This window comes from Miniopterus schreibersii, assembly GCF_964146895.1.
Source record: "Miniopterus schreibersii genome assembly, chromosome: 2".
Lineage (NCBI taxonomy): Eukaryota > Metazoa > Chordata > Mammalia > Chiroptera > Miniopteridae > Miniopterus > Miniopterus schreibersii.
In genome coordinates, this window is record NC_138102.1 from 166,745,984 (window position 1) to 166,769,654 (window position 23,671).

A 23,671-nucleotide genomic window follows, 5' to 3' on the forward strand; every position below is an offset into this window, starting at 1 on the left:
AATGTAACTTTTCAAGTTATTTTTGTGGGAAAAATTATAGACATAAAAATACTAGTATTTCCATTAAATATTTACCAGCCTTCTTGTTTCTATTATCTCTGTTAACAGTGGTTCCCAAGTTTGAGGTCAAAGTTCAAGTCCCAAAGATAATCAGTATCCAGGATAAAGAAATGAACCTATCAGTATGTGGAATGTGAGTTAAATTGTTTTTGTCTGAAATTTTATATTTTGCCTCAATTTTGAGTGATTATTTAGCTAGGTACACAATTATAAATTAATTTTCCATGGCACTTCGAAAACTTCATTTCAGTGACTTCCCTTTATTTTTCTTATTAAATTTTTGAAATGCAGGAAAGAGTGGAGACACTCATAATCATGATTTAGCAAGTAACATATTTCCATATTTGCTACTTTTTTTTTTGCTTTAACATTTCAGGATAAATTACAAAAATCATGACATTTTCACCCAGCCCCAACAGTATGCACCTCTAAAAATTAGTGACATTTTCCTATGTAATCATGATGTCATTGTCACATTAATAAAATTAAAATTAATTATTCAATACTAATTTTGAGTTTATATTCAAGTACCCTAGATTTTCCTTTAAAAAAAATCTCAGATTTTCCTTAAAATGTCTCCACATATTGCTTTTGGCTATTATGACTCATATGCACCTTTTTTTAAAAAAACAGCTCTCTACAATGGAAATTTTTGATTGAATACAAAAGTTGACAGAATAGTAAAATATAATCACATGTGCCCATCACCTACTATGAAAATTATAAAATTTTGCCAATTTTGTTTCATTGATTTCCCCTCTACAGTTTTTTCCTAATATTTTTAAACAAGCCATTGGAAATCTATAAATAGCTCAAAGTTTTAAAAATCTAGGACCTTCTTTTTTCCCACGGTGTTAGCTTATGGAAAACAACAGGTCAATTGGCCTATAAATGTCCCACTTGTTGCATTTGCCTGATTGCTCCTTCATGGTACATTTAATTAGTTTTACTCTCTCTCCAGTTTTAAGAGAATACTTTGAGTGTTTTGCATAGAAACACTTGGTGCAGAAAGGAACAAATTTTTAAACACTGAAACAATCTCTCTCTATTTTTAATTTTTTGAGAGATTTCCATACTGTTTTCATAGTGGTTGCTCTAATTATATTTTTTTCTTGAAGTGATATTGGAGGTATTTTCAAATAGTAAAGAAAACTACTGACCCCCCAGCTATCAATTAATTATTCCATTTTTGTTAAAAATAGAGACAAAGAACTAATATAAGTATAGAGTGCACACACAGAAAAATTTTATATGCCCCATGATTGGTTTCTCATGCTAAAGGGGAGAAATAAAAATATCCCAAGGCAACTTGGTTGTGCATTGAAGTCAAGTTTCAAGTGTCTTACTGGGTAATATCTTCATAGAGACATTTTCCAGACATGTTTCTACTTGACATGTCTAAAATAATAAAGTTATTATTAGAGAATAATTGTTCTGTGCTGGGCTGGTAGTGAAAATGTAGACACCTTTCCTTAGTTCCTGATTTATTTCTTATGCGACAGATACACCTACGGAAAACCTGTCCCAGGACTTGCAACTGTGCGCGTGTGCCGAAAATTATTTGAAAATTTTAACTGTCCAAAGCAAGCTGTCTGTGAGGAATTCAGTCAACAGGTTAGTAAGGAGTGTTCTCTCTAGAGACCATCATTATTGATAACCATTGAGCTACCCCATTTTACTAAAGGGCATCATAGTAAGCTGAGCCCCAACTATTCTCCAACAAAAATGAAATTTCTATTCTTAGTCAACAAAATTCTCAGTTTGATGACTAATCATAGAGATTACAAATCAAATATGAATATTAAATTCCTAAAGGTTGATTAACATGTTTAACCCAGAAAAGTTGTATTGGCACCAGAAAGAAAATAGTAGATTTAGTGACTATTAGTCTGAATCAGTGTGACATTTATCAATTTTTACATTCTTCTCAGCTCAACAGCAATGGCTGCTTCACCCAACAAGTACACACAGAGTTGTTCCACCTTAAAATCTCGGGTTATGAAATGGAACTGAAAGTGGAAGCCAAGATCACAGAAGAGGGAACAGGTTTGAGTACTAACTTAATATGGGAGATAAAGCAATGAACATTGATTTATTTCCCATAACAAAATAAGAGTCATAACAGAGGTGGTAGGAAATGAATTTTAGGACTAAAGTAACTTCCAAGAGTATTTACTCTTTTCTGCATATTTTTCAGACCTAGAGTTCACTGGAAGTGGGACCAGCACAATCACAGACACCGCAACCAGCCTCAAGTTTGTGAATGTGGATTCACATTTTCGACGAGGAATGCCCTTCTTTGGTCAGGTAGAGTGTATTGCAATTTACAGGTAAATGAAGTGTCCAGTTTTATCTAGATCAAGGACACAATGACGTAGTCCATACCTAGTTAGTATTATCAATTAATTATTAATATGATCAAAATCGTGGAACCAAACAAAAGTAGATACTTTCCTTTGTAATATCACTGACAATATGCATGAACATACACTATAGTATTATGAGAATCAGAGGTCCTGTTTCTTTTTTGAACATGTAACTAATAAAAATGCTTAATGTAATATAAGTTAGTTATTATGTCAAACCCCTTATCCCAACCATTTTATAATAAATAAATATATTTTTGCCATTATCCAGCCAGCATCAGAATTTTAAGAGAGTTTGTCACAAATGACTCTGAATCTATGGCTGTAGATATCCTTTTTTATATCTCTTGTTCTGTTTAAAATGAGTGAATAAATTTTAATTTTAAACGTTGGAATTATAATAATGTGCAGTTTATGGCTATTATTATTGTATTATTTTCATATTTAGGGTATATATTTTAAGAATAATAAAATAAACAGATAGTATTGTTTTTCATATTTACAGTTAATTTTACCAGTTTTATACTTAATAAATTTTTCTCAAAAAAAAATTATTGTGCAGGTTCGTTTCAGGAAATGAAAATTAAGTGAGGATCCAAATTGTAAAAAAAAGGTGGAAAGACACGAGAATCCAAATGGAAGGAAACAGCTCTGTAATCCTTATGAAAGAGTTGTTTCTTCTTCTTTAGTTTTTAAGTTATGGGAGCACAGCTGTCTGTGCCCATGAATTCCACCTTCTCTCAGTATTCTCCATGTAACTTAACAAGTGCTTTTCTTCTTCAGGTGCTCCTGGTGGATGGAAAAAATGTGCCCCTTCCCAATAAATCCATTACCATTACTTTAAGTGAAGCCAATTATCTTTCCAGTGTAACTACCAATGAACAGGGTCTTGCAAAGTTTTCAATCAATACCACCAATATAGTGGCTAACAGCTTTTTTCTCGTGGTAAGTATGAAAGGAAACAAAACTGAGGACTCAAAGAAGCCTTAGGAACAGTCATTTATTCAGAAGTGAAGAGGCACACAGATTGCATTTAAGAGAGAGAAATAAGAAGCTGTCCAACTTGGGGATAAATTTGGGTATATAAAAATTTCATTGGAAATAATAAAGGCGTTAGAAAAGATACTGTAAGAGTGCCTGATAATTTTATTAGAATTATTTTTTACATTTTATGTATTATCCAAAATATCTTATTGGATTTTTTCCTGAACAATATCAGTTATTCAATGGGGAATTCATGTAATTTTTTATGTTGTTTTTCCATGTCTACTTAGATATCTTTAAAATGATCAGGACCCCATCTGCCCCCAATTCCCTCCCCCCACACACACACACATATTGCCTGATGAAGAAGATAAAAATTTTTCTATAAGGCCCTGGCTGGGCAGCTCAGCAGGTTAGAGTGTTGTTCTCATACGCCAAGGTTGTGGGTTCGATCTCCACTCAGGGCACATACAAGAATCAACCAATGAATGCATAAATAAGTGGAACAACAAATTGATGTTTCTTTCTCCCTCTATCTCTCTTTTTCTCTCCCTTCCTCTTTCTCTCTAAAATCAGTTAATCAAAAAATATTTTTTTAAAGATTTCTATAGCTAAAAAGCTTTCATACTTATAATCTCAAACAAAAAACTGGTAAAAAACTATGATTTATTGATTCCAGCTTACATAAGTGCCACATAAATTATTTTCATTTTCCAAGGTTCACATGTCAATTCAATTTAAATATATGTAACGATGTTTAATGTTATTTATGTAATAGATACCTGTTCTTCCTTATGATTGAAAAGGTGAATAAACAGTGTGCCTATACTTGAAAATTTCCTATATTCATAGAGATAACATAATTATAAATTATTAGTCTGATTTATTTAAGTGGAATAATTTTAAAAATAAGAAGTTTATTATGAGAGCAAATAGAAGAGTCCACAAAATATACCCAATAAATTCAGGAAAAGTTCTAAGTGTACCCAGAAATGAGCTAAGGAACAACTACTGCAGGGGGAATAAATGGAATTATCTGCTAAGCAATATCTGCAGGATTTAAAGGTCCATAAACTGCATAGGCTTTGCCCTGGCCTGTGTGGTTCAGTTGGTTGGAACATCATTCCATATACCAAAAGGTCGTTTGCCCCAGTCAGGGCACATACCTAGGTTTCGGGTTCAGTCCCCAGTTGGGCCAACCCACTGATGTTTCTCTCTCACATCAACGCCTCTCTCTCTCTCTCTCTTCCCCGCTCCTCTTTCTGAAAAAAAAAAACAACACAAAACAACAACAACAAAACTACATAGGCCTTAAAAATCCGAAGTCACAATAATCATAAGAGGAATGGATGCTAATTTGCTAAGGATTATTTATAAACAATTTTGAGACCCATGGGTAGTAAGAGATTTTGTTAATATATGTAATGCAATTTTAATTAACTAAAGATTTTTACCATTTTAACTGAGACATTATTGTTCCTCTGACTCTAAGCTGCAGGGGGAAAAAAACAGTCAAATGGTGATGAGTTGGCAGAATCAGGGCAAAGGAGATAAATGTGTAGATTATTTCCTTTTAATATGTGCAGATTGAGAGATCGACGATATCTTCAGTTGGTGGTCAGCAAGAACAAGGGAAATGCAAAGTTTATTACAGAAAAGGAGACACAAAGTTTTAACTATTCGTTTTGGTGGGAAGCTAAAGCGAGGAACTTCAAAACAATATTGATTCTTTGCTCTTCTGTTTCATCAGGCCTCCCACAGGAATAATGATTTCTGTTTCAACATTGGACGGGTCCCCGAGCGACACCAGAATGCTTATCACACCGCAAGTCATGTTTTCTCCCAAAGTGGAAGTTACGTTGACCTGGAGCCTGTGGCTGGCACTGTGCCCTGTGACCAAATGCAGGTCATCAGGGCACACTATATACTCAAGCTGCCGGCCACTGGCCAACAGAAGGAGCTCATTTTCTATTACGTGGTAAGAATAAAGCCACAAAATATATTCTGGGTTTACCAGCAGACAAAAGCGGTGAATGGGGCCAGGAATGTAGACATCGCTGTGCGCTGCCATCCTGCCTTCTCACCCATGTTCCCTCCATTCTTTGATTTCCACGAGGCTGATTCTCTCCAGCGGAGACTCAACAATCAAAAGCAGGTTATGTAGGGAATAAAGTGTTGAAAACTGTGTCAGGCTCAAGAAAAGTTCTTTTTTTTCCTGCTGCTTTTTCATTTCAGATCATGGCTAAGGGAGGCATCGTCAGATCAGGATCACATGCTCTGCCCGTAGAGCGCAGAGACAGTGAGTATCTTCCAATGGGCCCCCTCCCTTCCTTGCCAACACATTCACCCTTACACCTCACGACAGTTCACAAGTGGGGAGATCACTCCCATCATCCCTTTAAACTAAGAAGAGGCCGGGAGGAAAATAAAGATCCCCCGATAACTGGCATCTTTTGATTCGCCAGCAGTCAACAGATACATTTGATTGCTTGCTATGTGTCAGGCGCTCTGCTAAGGCACACTTCTTTTTTTTTCACTTTAGTTTCTCTCTTCTGTCTGACATTAAAATAAAAAAACTTTTTAAAATTCTAAGCTTCTTTCTATTTTTAACCCTAACAATAAATGTACATTGATCACTTTAATCTCAGTATTGCAAAGAAGAAGTGAGTTAAGTATCATGGAGAACGATGAGGGGAAAAAAGGTGATTTTTCATTTTTGTGCAGACTCTGAGCTGGGCTCTTTACATACCCTTCAACACTTAATGAGAATACATATTGTGCTGTAGGCATGAAATTGAGTACTTCACACATGAACTTGAGTGCACTTCATGAATTAAGTTAGAGGAAAGGAAACCAGTATTATTTTCTATTCTAATTAAATCTACATCAAGGGTTAAACCACTGAAAAGAGAACCCATGAACAGTCCTGTAATTTATCTAAACAAAGGCAAGTATTTCACCAAACTCCACATAACCCCAGAGCTAAACTTAACGATGCTTAGGATTTTTTCCAAGTCTATGATTTTTTTTTTTACTTTTATGGTTCCTTTCCCTACCAGCCTGGAAAAATAAAACATCAATTATTTTTTTAATATTGAAACAATATTCAAGGAGGTTTAATTTAAAATAAGCTCTTGTCCGGCCAGGCGTGGCTCAGCGGTTGAGCATCGACCTAGGATCCAGGCGATCAGGGTTCGATTCCCGGTCAGGGCACATGCCCGTGTTGAGGGCTGCAGCCGATCAATGACTCTCTCATCATTGATGTTTCTATCTCTCTCTCTCCCTCTCCTTTCCTCTCTCTGAAATCAATAAAGATATATTTTAAAAAATTAAAATAAAATAAAATAAGCTCAATCGGCACTTTCAAAAATTAATAATTGTTTGAATTAAACATTAAAGAGTGCTGAAGTTTTGAATATAATTTCCCCCTATATTTATGTAGAGATCGATATAGTGATTTGGACCCTAATGCTTGCATAGTTCCCCTTCATCTTATTGCCTGTTTTTCTACTTTCTTTTAATAATGCAACATGTAACACATTTATAGAAATAGGTGAATGACCAAAAACACTGTTTATCTAATTTTTTCTGATACTTTAATTTGTGCATAATTCATAAAAGAATCTCTCACTAGTAATTATAAAGAAGAGTTCATTAATTATTTACTTCCTGAACACATCACAGAAATGTACTGAAAGTAAACGAGACAATAATTAAAAGGAATTCCTCTATATAATTAATTAAGTCACAATTATTTAGAATAAAACTATTTTAATCCCACATCATAATTATATTATTAATCACCAATTTGTTCTCCATTAAAGAGTTACTGAAAATTCTTCACCATGTTAGGTAGAAAAACCAACTTTGTTCACAATTTGTCTAATTCAACCTTTTGAATTACTTAAGTTTAGCTTATTATATAGTTCTGTTTTATATATAATTTTGCATAGTGTTTTAATATTATGATGCAAATTTCTAATTTCAGAACTATTTCAAAATCTGTCTGAAATACAGAATTCAGATTTTTCATAACAAAACCTTTACAATTTTCATTACTACGAGGTTGCTTTCCTTCCAACACTTTCTCTGCTGAAAAAAAGTGTGCCATAGCTTCTCTTTCCATTTTTATGATATTTCAATCTACTCTTAGCTTGTATGTTTAGCTTAGGAAAGCAGTACAATGGCTGAAATTACCCTCCTTTTAGAGCGTAACTTATTCTTTTTAGAATTATAAGCTAAAACTTAATCCCTCCAATAAGACAAAAACATGAATGCCGTAACACTGCCTTTGTGGTTCCCAAGAACTGGGGGAAGAGGGAAAAGGGAAGTTATTAAGTAGTTATAGAGCTTCAGATTTGCAAGATGAAAAAGTTTTGGAGATCTGTTTCACAGCAGTGTGAATATACTTAGCACTACTAAAGTAGTCTTAAAAAATGGTCAAGATGGTAAATTTTGTTGTGTGTCTTCTCACAACAAAAAGGGCATATATTTGAAAAAATTAAATTCTATGATTATATTTTACAAATTATAGCTCGTGTTTAAATGGAAAACCAGCTCTGGTCTAAAATCTAAATGAAATGGTTGCTATTCATCACAAAATAAATTTCTTATTCTAAAATTTTTAACTGAGTCTATCAGGCTTTAATTAAATATATATCTCTCTATATCTCTATATCTATGTATCAGCAGAATAATTTTGAGGAATTCAGATTTAAGTTGGTTTAGGTATAAGTAAGGTGTAAAATCAGATAAAGATAAACATGAGTGTAAGGAACTTTATTCTACAATAGAGGTTGTGGAGACATTAGCCTATTAATTTTTACCAATTCACTAGAACTCCATTGAAGAGATTAAGCCATTGAATGCATAGCCAGAGTTCTAAGTTTGATAAGACCCAGTAACAGTGTCCTGACCTATGACCATTTTTTGTCATTGTCTCCATGCCCCAGTGAAAGGCAGTTTTCCCTTAGTCATTCCTGTGAAGCCAGACATTGCTCCCACTGCAAGATTGTTCATCTTTACCATTTTACCGAACGGAGAAGTTATTGGAGATTCACAGAGTTTTGAGGTTGAAAACTGTCTAGCCAACAAGGTAAATGTCTTCGGCACAAAATCCCAAGAACACAAATAAATGGTATTATAGGTACCACCTATTGTACCTCAGAGAGAAAAAAATGAGTCCAGAAAAGTAAAATGAGTTGTCCAAATGTTTCCAGCAAATTAATGTCACAGTCAAATCTCCAGGCAGCTAGCACAATAATTTTTCAATTGCTTCCACATAAAACATAATTTAATTTTGTATCCATGGTGCCCTACTCCATTGATTCGACTGTGTGAGGTATGTAAGATGCTGTGACTCGGAAGTTTCAAAAACCTGAAGAACAAATATAAATAGTTTATTGTGAACCAGAGGTAAAGATGCACCTCTAAAATTCAAACAAGCTGTCTATCCCTTATAATCACAGTTGTCGCCTTGGGACAGCTCAGCCTTCCAACAGCAAAGGAAAGATGACTGATACTTCCAAACACAGCCACATCAAGCTGAATGTTAGGAAGAATCAGGAAATGCGGGGTTTTGCGGGATCACACCAACAGAGGTGCAGGATGACTTTCCCTTCCTGTCTCACAGGTGAGCTTGAGCTTCAGCCCAGCACAAAGCCTTCCAGCCTCACAAGTCCACCTGCGCGTCACAGCCGCTCCTCAGTCCCTCTGTGCTCTCCGCGCAGTGGACCAAAGTGTGCTGCTCATGAAGCCCGAGGCAGAGCTCTCCCCATCCACGGTGAGTGCCCCCTCCTCAGGGTCTCCCCGTCCAGGGTGAGTGCCCTCAGCCCCAGGGTCTCCCCGTCCATGGTGAGCGCCCTCAGCCCCAGGGTCTCCCCGTCCACGGTGAGTGCCCCCTCCTCAGGGTCTCCCCGTCCAGGGTGAGCGCCCTCAGCCCCAGGGTCTCCCCGTCCAGGGTGAGTGCCCTCAGCCCCAGGGTCTCCCCGTCCAGGGTGAGTGCCCTCAGCCCCAGGGTCTCCCCGTCCAGGGTGAGCGCCCTCAGCCCCAGGGTCTCCCCGTCCACAGTGAGCGCCCTCAGCCCCAGGGTCTCCCCGTCCACGGTGAGTGCCCCCTCCTCAGGGTCTCCCCATCCACGGTGAGTGCCCTCAGTCCCAGGGTCTCCCCGTCCAGGGTGAGCGCCCTCAGCCCCAGGGTCTCCCCGTCCACGGTGAGCGCCCTCAGCCCCAGGGTCTCCCCATCCACGGTGAGCGCCCTCAGCCTCAGGGTTCAGAAAGGGACACACCAGGGGCTCAGAGCAAGGAGAAGGTCCTGTTGAGAGTAAACTACAGTAATGTAATAAAAACATTTACCATTTTCTAACTTTTATAGTTTCTCGAACTCTCATGCATTTTCTCATTTAATCTTTCCAACATCCCAGAGAGTAATAGCCCTATTTAGCCCTATTTCATGATGGAAAAACTAAGGTCTGTAACAGCTGAGAGGCTTGTGCTAGCTTACCCAGAGGGACATAGCTGGGACATAGCTCTGAAACTGCCCACAGTGCAATCTCGTCCGTGACATCACTTCCATTCCTAACAGGGACACATCAAAACCTCAGTTACTCACGCTTTACAGTAGTCTTAATGAAAGCTAAATTTTGTTAAGATTCACTACATATATAGAAAACAAATTAATAAGTTGCTTAAGTAAAATCATCTTTGGTCAATGGAGTAATTAAGCTTTCTATAAAATGATTACAAGCATGTCATGAAATTTTCAATGGATCTAACAATGTATGTCTCTAGAGTACTGTAAAAGTGGTAATAAGTAATTCACAAATTATTTTCCATTCAAAAAAGAGCATGACCCATCACACCTTTGCTAGGAATGCTGATTCACAGACTAAAATTTTAAGTCTCTGCTTTTTTCTAGAATTATATAACTCATACTGGTAATATTTAGAGTGTCACGCTGACTTGTTGTTATCATTATCATCATCATCATCATCACCTTCCTCATCATCAGCATAAGCACACTGTGTTCTGGGTCTGTTGTGGAGCCAGGAAAAGGGCAGGGAACATATCACAATCCTGTCCTTACAGAGTAGTGACTTGAGAGAGACTATAATGAAAGGTTTTACATGGCTCAGAAAAATAAAAGGTGAAATACTGGTTAGTAATTGGCATTAGGAGAAAATATTTTCAAACATGAGGATTTTTAAGAGATCTCTCAGCAAAAAAGGGAAAATTCAGAGACTACTTTTCTAACCTACTTATAGAACTAGATGACTCATATTTTGAATTTTTTCAGTATAAGTCAGGCAAATGATATGGTATTGGGATTTATCATGGTCAAAAAGTTATCACTGGCAATTTTATAGCTTTAATTGCCTCGTGAATCAATATTTAAAAGGAAAAATTAATTTGCCTGTTTGGAGGTATTGTTACTTATCAGTAACAATGTTGGAAGATAAATCAGTAATACAGCAGTTTCTTTGGGGTTTGTTCTAGATTTGGCTTCTCAAACTTCAGTTGTATGTATTAAATTTTAAAACTGTCAAATAGCTATCTCAAGGATCACAATCCTGTTTTTAATCGTCAAAATTAACATTCTTCAGAATGGAAGGTATAATCAAAATTCTTCTCAACTTCAATTATTATTTTGTTAATTGGTCAAAATAGCTCATCATAGCATAATAATTATTACACGGGAGACAATTACTATATTTCTCTATTTGAATTAGAAGATGGCATCAGGAAGTTAACTTGAAACAAGGGAATTTTCTCTTTGGGTGCTTTCTCTAGAGACATGCCTTGTTTTTTACATTCCCTATTTATGGTAGTCTATTCTAAGCTTTTTTTCAGCTTGTATTGAAGGAATTTCACATGCTTCTCAATATTTTATGTCTACCCTATTCCTTTTAGTCATATAAATTTAACAGTTGTTCCAGATGCATAACAAAGCTTTGAATGTTATGGAGCTGGGAAGAAATTATGAACAAAATGGAAGGTTTGGGCTCGTGAAGTTGTAAAAATCTTTAAGCTCACTTGCTTTGAAAATAGCCTGGAAAACATTGGTTCAGCTCATGTAGACAGTACACACTCATTTATGTACCTACTTGGCTCTTCTATTCAGGAACAAAGATTAATAAAGAAGTTTAAAGGGTGTTTTTGTTAGTTATCTCCTAATGCATAACAATTGCCCCCAAAAAACTTAGTGGCTTAAAACAATAAACATTTATTATCACTTTCTGTAGATTAGGAATCCAGAGTGACTTAGTTCAGTGGCACTGGCCTGTGAGCTCATGAGATTGCAGTCAGCATGTCGGAAGGGCTTTAGTTATCTGAAGACTTGATTGAGGTTGGAAAATCTACTGCCAAGATGTTTCTCCTCTAGTTGTCAGGAAGCCTCAGTTCCTCAACACAAAATTCTCCATAGGGCTGCCTGAATGTCCCCATAACATGATAGGCGATTTCCTTCAAACAAGTGACTCAAAAGAGAGAAGCTAAAGCTGAAATATCTTTCATGACCTAGCCTTGGAATTCATACACCATCATTTCCACAAAATCTTATTAGTTATAGATGTCAGCCCCACTCATTGTGGGCGGAACTATACAAGGACATGAATACCAGAAGGCAGAGATTATTGGGAGCAATTTGGGTGGCTCTCTTCACAGCCTACCCTCAGACTCCCAGTGATTCATGACCCTCCCACATGGAAAATACACTCACTTTTCTCCCAAAAATTCCTAGACGTCTTGTTCTAAAATAACAGCAGCTCAAAGGCTGAACCCCATCATTTAACTTAGGTCTAGGTGCATATGGTGCTCTATGCATATAGTCCCTCAAGTACAGTTTCTCTAGCTATAAAGACCTTTAACTAATGTATATAAAAGTTACCTGCCACACACCCAATACACGATGGTGAAAGTGGCATATTGATAATCCTGGGGGGGGGGGGGATTCTTTCCCTTTTTTCCTATTTTTAAAATTAAATTTATTGGGATAACATTAGCTAATAACATTACATACATTTCAGGTGCACAGCTTTATAATATGGCATTTGTATACTCTATTTTGTGCTCCTTACCCAAAGTGTAGTCTCCTTTTGTCACCTGGTAAGTGACCCCCTTCACCCTCTTCCCCCTCCGCCCGCCCCCTTCCCCCCTGGTAACCACCATTCTGTTGTCTGTGCCTGTGAGTCCATTTTATTTGTTTGTATGTTTGTTCTGTCTGCTCATTTGTTGCTATTTATTTTATATCTAACATATGAGTGACATCATACAGTCCTTGTTCTTTTCCACCCGACTTATTTCACTTCGTAAAATACTCTCAAGATCCACTCATGTTGTTGCAAATGGCAAAATTTCCTGTTTATTTATGGCTGAGTAGCACTCCATGGTATATATGTACCACATCTTCACATCTTCTTTACCCAATCGTCTGTCAAAAGACACTCCTGTTTTTTAAAAGGAGGGAAACAGGAGGCACACAGGAGTGCCTGGTCCATAGAAATTCTAAGATCCAGCCAAGGAAATGTTGGACGTTCTTTCATTACGACTCAGTCTTACTCTGGACCAGGAATAAATATCCAGGTCTCTTAGCTCCATCCTATGAATTTTGGGTTCTTTCATTGGTCACCCTTCTAGTTCCAAAAAGTAACCTATGTTTACAACTGTGTAGACATTGTCCTATTGAGTATAGGTGATAGTCATTGATGTGCCTGTGCGGTTCTTCTATCCAAGAACAAATCTAAGTAGAAATAGAAGAGTAACGGAAGGCAATAATTCCTACCTAAATTTCTCAGAGCATTGACTATTCATCCAACACAGAAGCAAGTTAGATCTTCTTCCCATATTTGATCTATTTTTGTCTTTAAACTTTACAGTGAAGTTTTTATTAATCCTTGGTAATTTAAGATTTTATTATTCCATGGAAGTATTTTCCTAAGTAGGTTTTACATTTTTAGAACAAAAACCACTGTTACAGAGTGGAAGAGGGCATAGAGGGGATAAATGGTGATGGGGAAAATAAAATAAAATAACTTTTTTTAAAAAAACACTTCAAAAATAAAATTTTTAATCTAAGTACCAACTACATAAAGGTACTCAGGAAAGAGATGATAATTGTCATACTTTTCTCAGTTAACTGGATATATCAAAACAAGACAATTAAGAGTTCTGTCTTTAATCTCTCTGCTGTTACAGGTATATAATCTGCTAACTGTAAAGGACCTCACTCGTTTCCCTGAAACTCTGGGCCAGCAGGAGGAAGAACAAACAAACTGTCCTTATCTTTATAACATCTATACAGCTTTTGATGAAAAAGATATGTATGGCCTCATAAAGGTAAAATCCTTACTACTTATTAATGTACTAGCTTATGAAAGTCTGAATTTTAGTAAAACTTTATATATATCAATAATTTTAGAAATTGTTTAACCTGACAGTAAGTCAAAGCAAGGGCTAAATATAATCTCTGCCATTTCATTGAGATATTTTTAGTTATATTTAGTTATTTGAAAAAGATGATCAGTTACACAATTTTAATAAGCCATAAAGTACTGTAATTTTACCATTCAATATTTCTTGAGTGTGTGTATGTCCATGACATTAAGGCTATTAGAATTACATAGGGAAATTCTAAGGAAAATCTATTTCATGCAGTCTAATCAAGTTTACAAATTGGTTGAATTGTCATTTTTACAGGATATGGGATTAAAGGTTCTCACCAACTCTAAAATCCAAAAACCGAGGTCATGTCCAATGAGTTATTCACCTGGAATACTAGGGATGCCATATGCAGGTAAAAAAAAAAAAAAGTTCCTTTTAATTTTGTGTCACATCCAGCAATATTACTTTGTAAAAAAAAATTTTGTTTTAAATATATCTTTATTGATTTCAGAGAGAGGAAAGGAGAGGGAGAGAGAGAGAGAGAGAAACATCAATGATGAGAGAGTCATTGATCGAGCCCGCAACCCGGGCAATGTGCCCTGACTGGGAATCGAACCCCGATCACCTGGATCCTAGGCCGATGCTCAACCACTGAGCCACGCCTGGCTGGGCTGTAGAAAATTTTTAAAAAGTAAAATGAGATACATAATGTAACCTTATCTTCATTTTATACATAGAGAAACCAAAATTCTGATAAGATGCTGCTTGCTGAGATCCTTTAGCTGGTAAATGACATGGCCAGAACTGACCAAAATTATTTGTTCATTTAGATGAGTCAGATACTTCAGAGTGCAAAATCAGATGAAATTCAAGATTCTAATGTATGATAAGAGAGGAAAAACAAGTTTATAATGGGAAAAGAGAATAATTCTAATTACAAAATCAGAAAAGACATTCATAGATATGCTGTATCTTAGAAACTAGTAAGGAAGAGAAAGGCCTGACTGGGGGGGTGGGGAACACAGTGGAAACATCTCAGAAATATTTCATAATCCAGGGCCAGAAAACATCAAATAAAACAGCCCTTTTCTAGGACTTTCAATTTCCCCTTAAAACATCTCCCAGGTATACTTGCAGCCCATTATCCAACCCTTTTTCATCCCTTTCTCCAAAATATTCTTGATGTCTATCTGTTAATAAAGATGAACATCTTTTGAATTTGGTATTATAAATCAAAGGTCTTATGTGTAAAGTGGGCATGTAATACTTTTTCTCTTTTTTTTTTTTTTTAAATATATCTTTATTGATTTTAGAGAGAGGAGAGGGAGAGAGAGAGAGAAACATCAATGATGAGAGAGTCATTGATCAAGCCCACAACCCAGGCATGTGCCCTGACCAGGAATAGAACCCCGATCGCCCGGATCCTAGGTCAAGGCTCAACCGCTGAGCCACGCCTGGCCAGGCTGTAATACTTTTTCTCTAAGCATCAAATCCTCATTAATAAATTGAAGCAATTTGACTAAAACACTCCAAAGCATTTCAAAATATCCAATAAAATAAATATCATGTGCCAAAACAAATTAAGAATATTGACTGTTTAAAATTTGTTTTTTGTGTTTCTTGACATTGAGCCTATTGCACTAACCATTTGAGGTTAATATCCATCTAAAAACAGCCCTATGACGAAGAAAACAATGCTGTCAGCTCACTTTTAAAGGACAATGGACTGTTTTTCTCCAAGTATGACCTTCAATAGCTTAATAATGGGAAATATGATTTTGTCAGGTAACTAAGATGTTTTATAAATAAGGGAGGTTAAGGAAAAGGAAAATAATCATAAAAGTTACACAAAAAGAAGTTTAAGCTTAAACCATGAAAATTTGAGGCAGAAGGAAATTTTCTGGAAGTTGATAAGAATTTCAGGCTGACCGGGCATGGCTCAGCAGTTGAGCACTGACTCATGATCCAAGAGATCAAGGTTCGATTCCCGGTCAGGGCACATGCCCGGGTTGTTGCCTTGATTCCCAGTCAGGGGCTTGCAGGAGGCAGCTGATCAATGACTCTCTCATCACTGATGTTTCTCTCTCTCTCTCCCTCTCCCTTCCTCTCTCTGAAATCAATAAAGATATAGTAAAAAAAAAAAAAAAAAAAAGAATTTCAAGCATATGATATAACTCAGAAAAAGTAACTTCTCAAATGTGTGATGACTACACAAAAGAGATTGAAATGAGTAGATATAAATGTCTCAGGTCTGTGAAGCAATGGAAGAGCTAAGAAAACTAGAATATTTCATGAAAGGGCTTGAAAATAATTTGAAGAACATAACTGTTTTGGAAGTCACCATGCAACTTCAAAGTATTTGATGGCATAGAACAGTATATATGGAGAATATAACTTTCATAGTGTCCCTAGGGCCTCGAAGAGAGAGAGAGAATGAATGAGAGGAAGGTTAATCTAAATAGGGAAGTAAAGTCATGTTGGACAATGATAGAAATGATTAGTGCCTGAAACAATAAAAACTAAGTTATAGATATGAAAGTTATTATTCATGTGTTCAGTAAAGATTGATTGAATACTTACTGACCGAGTTTGTGGACATATAACAAATATTGAGATGAAAAATCTTCAGTTGTATGACAGTTATATTTTAATGGGCATAGAGTATAAACAAAATAAGCAAGTAAATTACACAGTTTATTAGAAAGTGATAAATTCTATGGGGAAATTCAAATAGAGAATAGGGTGACCAGTGAATGTCTTACAAAGAGAGTAAAATTTTAGCAAAGATTTGAAGAAAAACTAGATGGCCATCTGGAAGAAGAGTACTGCAGTCTTAAAAAGCAACTCCAGTAAAAGAAAATACCTATGGAGTGCTTGTTATGTTTCAGGAGAGAGATGAAAGGTATATAGATTAGATAGATGATAGAGATGATGATGACAGATAGATAGATGATAGATTAGATAGATGATAGATAGATGATAGATAGATAGATAGATAGATAGATAGATAGATAGATAGATAGATAGATAATAGATAGATAGATGATAGATAGATGATAGATAGATAGATAGATAGATAGATAGATAGATAGATAGATAGATAGATGAAAGATAGATGATAGATAGATGATGATAGATATAGATGATAGATAGATAGATAGATAGATAGATAGATAGATAGATAGATAGATAGATAGATAGATAGATGATAGATAGATAGATGATAGATAGATGATAGATAGATAGATGATAGATAGATGATAGATAGATAGATAGATAGATAGATAGATAGATAGATAGATAGATAGATAGATAGATGATAGATAGATAGATGATAGATAGATAGATAGATGATAGATAGATAGATAGATAGATAGATAGATAGATGATAGATAGATATAGATAGATTATAGATAGATGATAGACAGATGATAGACAGATGATAGATTAGATAGGTTAGATAGATAAAGATAGATGATAGGTACCTTTAATTCTTACAGCAATCTTTTAAGGTAAGGATGTATTTTTATCACTACTTTCTTCTTTTGGGTTTTGTTTTTCTGGGTTTTTTGAGATATCATTGATATGTATCATTGTGTAAGTTTAAGGTGTACAATGTGTTGATGTGATATGTTTTGTTAAACAATTACCACTGTAGCATTAGCTAACACCTCCACTACCTCACATATTACCATTTCTTTTTTGTGATTATCACCATTTTTGAAATGGAAAAACTGAACCCAGAAAGGTTAAGTAACTCAGCCAATAATGAGGAGAAATGGGGCCTAACCAGGTAGTGTGATTCCAGATCCATGTTTTTTATCTACTACACTTTTTTGTCTTCAAAGGCTCTAAGGTGAGAGCTTATCTGGAATGTTCTAAAAGGAGTTAGGAAGCCAGTGTAGTTGGAACAGAGTAAATAAAGTGAGAGCATTTGAAGAGAGAGACCAGGGAATAAATGAGGTCAGATTGTGTAGGGTTTTGTAAATCATTGCAGGGATTTGACTTTTTACTCTGAGTGAGATGGGGAGATTTTTCAGAAGAGGAGTGGCATGATCTAATATGTTTCTTAGAAGGATCACACTAGATACTAAATTTAGAAGAAAATAAGTTTTATACTTTTTGCTGGAGAATAGTGACGGTCAAAAATGAATGCAACTATTACAAAGCTGGATTAAGTGGCCCTTTTGAAGCCATGAACTGAATATCCAGTTGAAAGTATTTTGTCATCAGCCATGGAACAGAAGGTGAGTGGATGAGTCCAAGGATCAACACATTTTCATGAAGTCAGATGAAAAAGGGAAGGGGGCGGGGGGAAAGATTCTTTCGTGGCAAATGAAATTAAAAACACAGTAGAATTTATTATTGTAGCAGGAAAAAGAATCAGATTCAACACAGACACTGTAAGAGAGCAGGTAGAGAATCAAGCTGACATTGAAAATAAGAAACGAGAAGGGGGATACAGCCATCATCCAATAACTAAAGTTAAAATAGCACATTACGCCGTGGTTTGTTAACGGTAGTAGCTGGAGAAGTTGGAGAGTCCTTGACATCGGCTGTCAGAAATGGAAAATAGTTCCTTTAAATGCATCATCCTCTTAGCTACTTAAGATTAAAATAAAAGTAAAGACAGAACATCAGTGAGAAATCAAAGTCAGAGGTAGAAATGGCTACCACTTGACACGAGGGAGATGAGAGACAAGGACAACCCTGATATTTATTAAAGAAATTGCTATTGGTGCTTTTAACAGCTGAGGGAAATATTGAGGGGAAATTTCTGAAAGTATGTTTTTCCTTATAAATATTCTTTCACAAGGTAATTCTGAGACATCACAGGGGATACTTGAGAGGAGGGCCTAACTGAAACTCAGTTTATAAGCATGATTTCAAGGCACAATGGAGACCTTTAATTCTCTACCCTTTCCCTTTTGGAAATATTTTCTTTGTCTCAACAGTAGTGCTATTCCAAATGGAAATATCTCTCTTTGGCATGTTGAATTCTTCATTTCTGCTTTCCATAAAATAAATAGAATAAAATCTAATGCTCTAACCTTGTTATCAAGAGAGCAATGAATTTATAAGCTTTAATGTAGTACCCAGAATTGATATTATTAAATTCTATTCACTCCAGTGGTAATTCAAACAATTTCCGCTATGACCACCACTCATGTGGTCTAAAGAGAGTTTTACCTTTTCTGCGCAGTTATTCTGTGGAGGAAACAGTTCTCTGACCTTGAAAGCCTGCTATTTCCCCCACAAACCATAAAACCATCAGTAAGTGATCTTGTACTTCCAGCCTCCATTCACATAAAATTATGCTATCTCAAGGATACGTGGAATTTCTACCTGTAAAAAAACATTCCTCTCTGCTCAAAGAAAGTGTGCTCAACAAGTTATGCACACTTATAATGTTCTATAATGCTTAGGAGACAATCAGAGCAGGAAAACTGAAAATTTGCTCTCCTAAATCTCACACATGCACCACGAAATAAATGGATGCTTTTTCCTTAACTAGATTAATATTTTCTCTTATTTTATTAGTTTCAGATATAGGAAGTATGGGAGGTATATATCCTCCTGCAATGAGTGCAAGTAATGCAATACTTCCAAGTAATATTCAGCGTCCAGAGCCAATTTCTGAAACAGTGCGGAGTTATTTCCCCGAGACCTGGATCTGGGAGTTGGCAGTGGTGGAGTAAGTAACATCACTCTCCTCCATTCGCAATGGGCGAGGCAATGTGGCCCCTCCAGCATTTTCAACTCTAAGATAATCTTTCTGAAAAGTTCTACATAATTGTCTTAACTTCTTACCCTTTCATGAGAGGTGTAAGAAAAAAAACTTTTATTGTATGGGTTTACTGGTATAATTGTCTCTCAGAGCTGAACAAGTCTAAAATAATTATTCCTGAGACCACCAGAAAATAGACATGGGAACTAAAAATATTCAAATTCTGTGCTGCCTCATGCCATCCAGGGAGTCTCCAATAAACAAGATTGGAACAAGCACATAAATAAATCAGGCTACGTAGGGGTGATGGTTTTATCTGTTGGATCATGAATCTTAAATATGCTTCATGGGATTGGACAATAGTGAAGGTAGCTCAAGGACCAAACTGAATCACATTCAAATATTTCTATTTAAAATACACGCATGTGTGAGGTGTACATAGACTGATAAGGGAAAGAGACCCCATTTAGCCCCTTTTATTTTCTCACCTCAGTCCCCAGTACATAGTCAACTGTACACATGTGCGCTCACACATGAACCCTTGAGTGGATTTCGTTCTTGATGGTACCTTTATACGTATTGATTCTCATTTGAGAAAAGACATTTTACCTGCTTACTTTCTGTTCTTCACATCGCCATCCTTTCCAGCTCATCGGGCGTGGCTGAAGTAGGAGTAACAGTCCCTGACACCATCACTGAGTGGAAGGCAGGGGCCCTCTGCCTGTCCGGTGACACTGGACTTGGTCTCTCTCTTCCCGCCACTCTCCGGGCCTTCCAGCCCTTCTTTGTGGAACTCACAATGCCCTACTCTGTGATCCGTGGAGAGGCCTTCACACTCAAGGCTACTGTCCTAAACTACCTTCCCCAGTGCATCCGGGTAAGAAAAATGGCGTCAATTGAAAGGGTGGATAGAACTTCTTTGCTCAGTCAGCTCCTGGTTTGTTCCCAAGACTATGGATAATTCTGGGAATTCTTTGCTAGCACTGCAAATAAATAGTGCTAAGCAAGACAGGGCATGATCAGAAAGATAACACAATGACATATGAGCTACAGGTACTGAAACCATGGATTTCCAACCCACATTTTTTTTTTTTTTTTTTTAATTTCCTGAATCTTGCAGAATCCTGACACGAGATAGAGTTTTTAGCGGGAAAATTCTTGAAGCTGACACAAAACTCAGATTTCTTTATTTTGTTGTCATTCTTCAAGCCTTCATCTCTAAATTCCCCTAATATGTACTTTTAACTTCTTTTATAGCACTTATCTCTTCATAAATTATGTTATAGTTTTGTGTAGAGATTATCTCCTTGATAGTGCAATATCCTCTAGGTCAGGAACCTCCCCTTCAAAATTTGCTGTCTTATCTAGAATACACATGTAATAATATATCTTAGAGGAAGTAGGGAGAGAGAGGAAGGAAGTCAGGAAGAAAATCTACATAGGAGGTAAGAACTGACACTTAGGAACCTGTAGGTATTCCTCCCAGGGACAATATCTGCAGATGTCACCAATCTACCTTAATCTAAATGCCAGCTCCTCCTCATAAATAATCAGCCTCGATTTGTGTCACTGCCATTTTCATGCTTCTCAAAGGATATGTGAAAGTCGTCTTTTTCCAAATCCCAATTTAGTGCAGCATCTCACATGTGGCCCCGATGCCATGCATTCAGGGTCTCTGCATATTCTGATAATATTTCTCTCTATGCCTCCGTCGTGGGTGACAGGTCAGTGTGCAACTGCAAGCCTCCACAGACTTCCTAGCAGCCCAAAACAAACCGGAAAAAGAATCCTACTGCATCTGTGTAAATGAGAGGCAAACCTTGTCTTGGGCAATCACTCCTAAAACTCTGGGTGAGTGGCATTCTCCCAAAATGTTCACCAATCAACAAGGGTGCTGGATCTCTGAACACAGCTTACACCATATTACCTCTTTAGCTATCCTCAGTGCCCCCTACCACTAATCCCAAAACACCTGGGCCCCACAATCACTGTACTTGGGCGTTGGTTTCTCAGTGTACATTAGCCTTGGGTTCATTGTTTTCTTTTCTTTTCAGCTTTCTTTCCTATTCCAGCCCATTGTAAGGTTACAGTGAAGCCCCTTTTTATTATTACAGCACGTAGATCCATTTTCAGCAGTTAGGGATGGCTTGGACTACTGTCAAGATGGATACTCATCGGTTCTCCATTCTTTGTTTTAGGGAATGTGAACTTCTCGGTGAGCGCCCAGTCAGTGCAGTCTCCAGAGCTGTGTGGAAATGAGGTTGCTGAGGTCCCTGAGATTGGGAGGAAAGACACTGTCATCAAAACCCTGTTGGTGGAAGTAAGTCAGTCTGTACCACTTTAACATATTTTTCTGAGCCCCTAACGGTGGTAACAATAAAAAACAGTATGGACATTCTTGAGATAACAAAGGATAATTAATATTATACTCAGAGAATTCATCTGATGAGACTAATGGTAAAAGTATATCCTATCCTAGGATAGTATATCTCTATCCTAAAAGTATATGTTATAAGAAACCTTGCTCCATAAGCTTGTTGGCTTATTGCACATAGATTTTTTTTTAAACATTATTAGGAGCCTTTTCTTTTTCTGATCTCTACCTCTCCTATAAGATCCATATATTTCTCTCCTCTATTACATTTGACTCTCTGCCCTTATTAGCTCTCATTTTCTCCTTGGCCAATATCCCTTGTTCAATGTTTTATACATTTATACTAATTTGATAATAAGTAAGATGTTAGGCGTCACTTAGTGTAAACACCACCCTTCAAAGCAATGACTCTGTGGTTGTCCCTCGGTCACCTGGATGTTTAACCCTCTCCTCTGTTTTTTTTTCCTTTCCCCCCAAGCCTGAAGGTGTTGAGCAAGAAAAGACTTTCAACTCTATGGCCTGCGCTTCAGGTAAGAGTTGTTCTTCATAATCATTGTGAGAACAATGCCTCACAGAGGTTATATTTCAAGTTAGAATGCATGTTCCTACATATTAGCTCCCATAATTTGCAGAATGTTCCATTCAGTTTGGCGTAACACTAAGTATTTCCTTGTACATGTTTTACAAATAAGAACCTGGAGCCCAAGAGAGCTGGTTAACGTGGCTTGCAGGTACAGCCCAGACTAACACTGGGGTTTGCTTGGTTCATTTTTAGCCTTTCTCTCCATAGCCAGTGGCTGTTCATTAACAAGGCAGGATATAGAAACTTAGAGTGTCACAGGACTAGGTAGAAAGACAGCAGAGTCACGACAAGTTTGAATCACAGTTAAGATTCTCTGAAATAGTTGATAATAAAACATATGGCACTTTCTACTCATCTTACTAAAAAAGTGTTTTTTATGGGGGAAAAACACACACAAAAAAAACCCTTCACTTTGCCTTGGAATTTTACCATACCATTAAGAAACAGTTGTAGCTTTTAAATTACACTGGCACATTAGTATTAGTTCTATGCTTATAGTATATATAACACTGTTCTTGTCATTTAAGAAGGACCAATTTAAGAAATAAAATCAGAGACCAGTAAAATCAGAGAATTATACAATTGATGCAGATAACTATAGATCCCCATCAGCTCCTAGCCTTCTTTTAGAGAAGTGCTGTGCACAGCAGCACCAAACATGGTAAAACGAGAGAGAAAAAGGACCCAGGAAGTCACACAGTGCCAAGAAAAGCTGGACCATTAGAGGTCATCTCATCATAAGTCAAAATTCTTATTCCCTGGATGCAGGGTTCCCCAAGGAGATATACGTCTACTGCTAAATGTAATAATAACAATAATAATAACTGCTCACATGCATTGAGATTTAAGATGTTGCAGAGGCTGTTCTAATTCATATGTTTTAGATGTATTCTTTCACTGAATCATCACATGACCAAATTACACTAAGACAAAGTTAAATTATTTGTCCAAGGTCCATAGCTAGTAAGTGGCAGGGCCAGTATCATATCGGGGCAGTGTGGCTCTAAAACCCCACTCCTAACCACTCATGATACTGCTATAACAGATGCCATCCTTTCATATGGACTCTCTGTTTTCAAAGGTACTAAAATATCTGAGCAGTTATCCCTGAAGCTTCCACCAAATGTGGTCAAAGAATCTGCCAGAGCCTCTTTCTCAGTTTTGGGTGAGTCATCTTGCATCTAGGAAACTTGAGACAAA

The 23,671-nt window shown here is 36.8% G+C and overlaps 1 protein-coding gene and 1 long non-coding RNA gene across 2 annotated transcripts in view; one reads left to right on the plus strand and one right to left on the minus strand.

Annotated features, from left to right (window-relative positions):
• The window catches only part of LOC308552029 (pregnancy zone protein-like), a 45,645-nt gene that overhangs the window by 10,621 nt on the left and 11,353 nt on the right, over positions 1-23,671 (plus strand). The window contains exons 7-23 of the mRNA XM_081126998.1: positions 109-193; positions 1,563-1,674; positions 1,992-2,106; positions 2,258-2,367; positions 3,210-3,371; positions 5,161-5,388; positions 5,646-5,709; positions 8,363-8,505; positions 9,043-9,192; positions 13,601-13,741; positions 14,102-14,198; positions 19,328-19,481; positions 20,163-20,391; positions 21,239-21,365; positions 21,713-21,834; positions 22,367-22,418; positions 23,553-23,636. Coding sequence (XP_080983124.1) covers positions 109-193; positions 1,563-1,674; positions 1,992-2,106; positions 2,258-2,367; positions 3,210-3,371; positions 5,161-5,388; positions 5,646-5,709; positions 8,363-8,505; positions 9,043-9,192; positions 13,601-13,741; positions 14,102-14,198; positions 19,328-19,481; positions 20,163-20,391; positions 21,239-21,365; positions 21,713-21,834; positions 22,367-22,418; positions 23,553-23,636 — 2,175 coding nt within the window. The remainder of the gene's footprint in view (positions 1-108; positions 194-1,562; positions 1,675-1,991; positions 2,107-2,257; positions 2,368-3,209; positions 3,372-5,160; positions 5,389-5,645; positions 5,710-8,362; positions 8,506-9,042; positions 9,193-13,600; positions 13,742-14,101; positions 14,199-19,327; positions 19,482-20,162; positions 20,392-21,238; positions 21,366-21,712; positions 21,835-22,366; positions 22,419-23,552; positions 23,637-23,671) is intronic.
• Positions 20,616-23,671, minus strand: part of LOC308552047 — a 31,750-nt gene continuing 28,694 nt past the window's right edge. Inside the window, exon 4 of the long non-coding RNA XR_013998098.1 lies at positions 20,616-21,787. This is a non-coding gene — a long non-coding RNA (uncharacterized lncRNA). The remainder of the gene's footprint in view (positions 21,788-23,671) is intronic.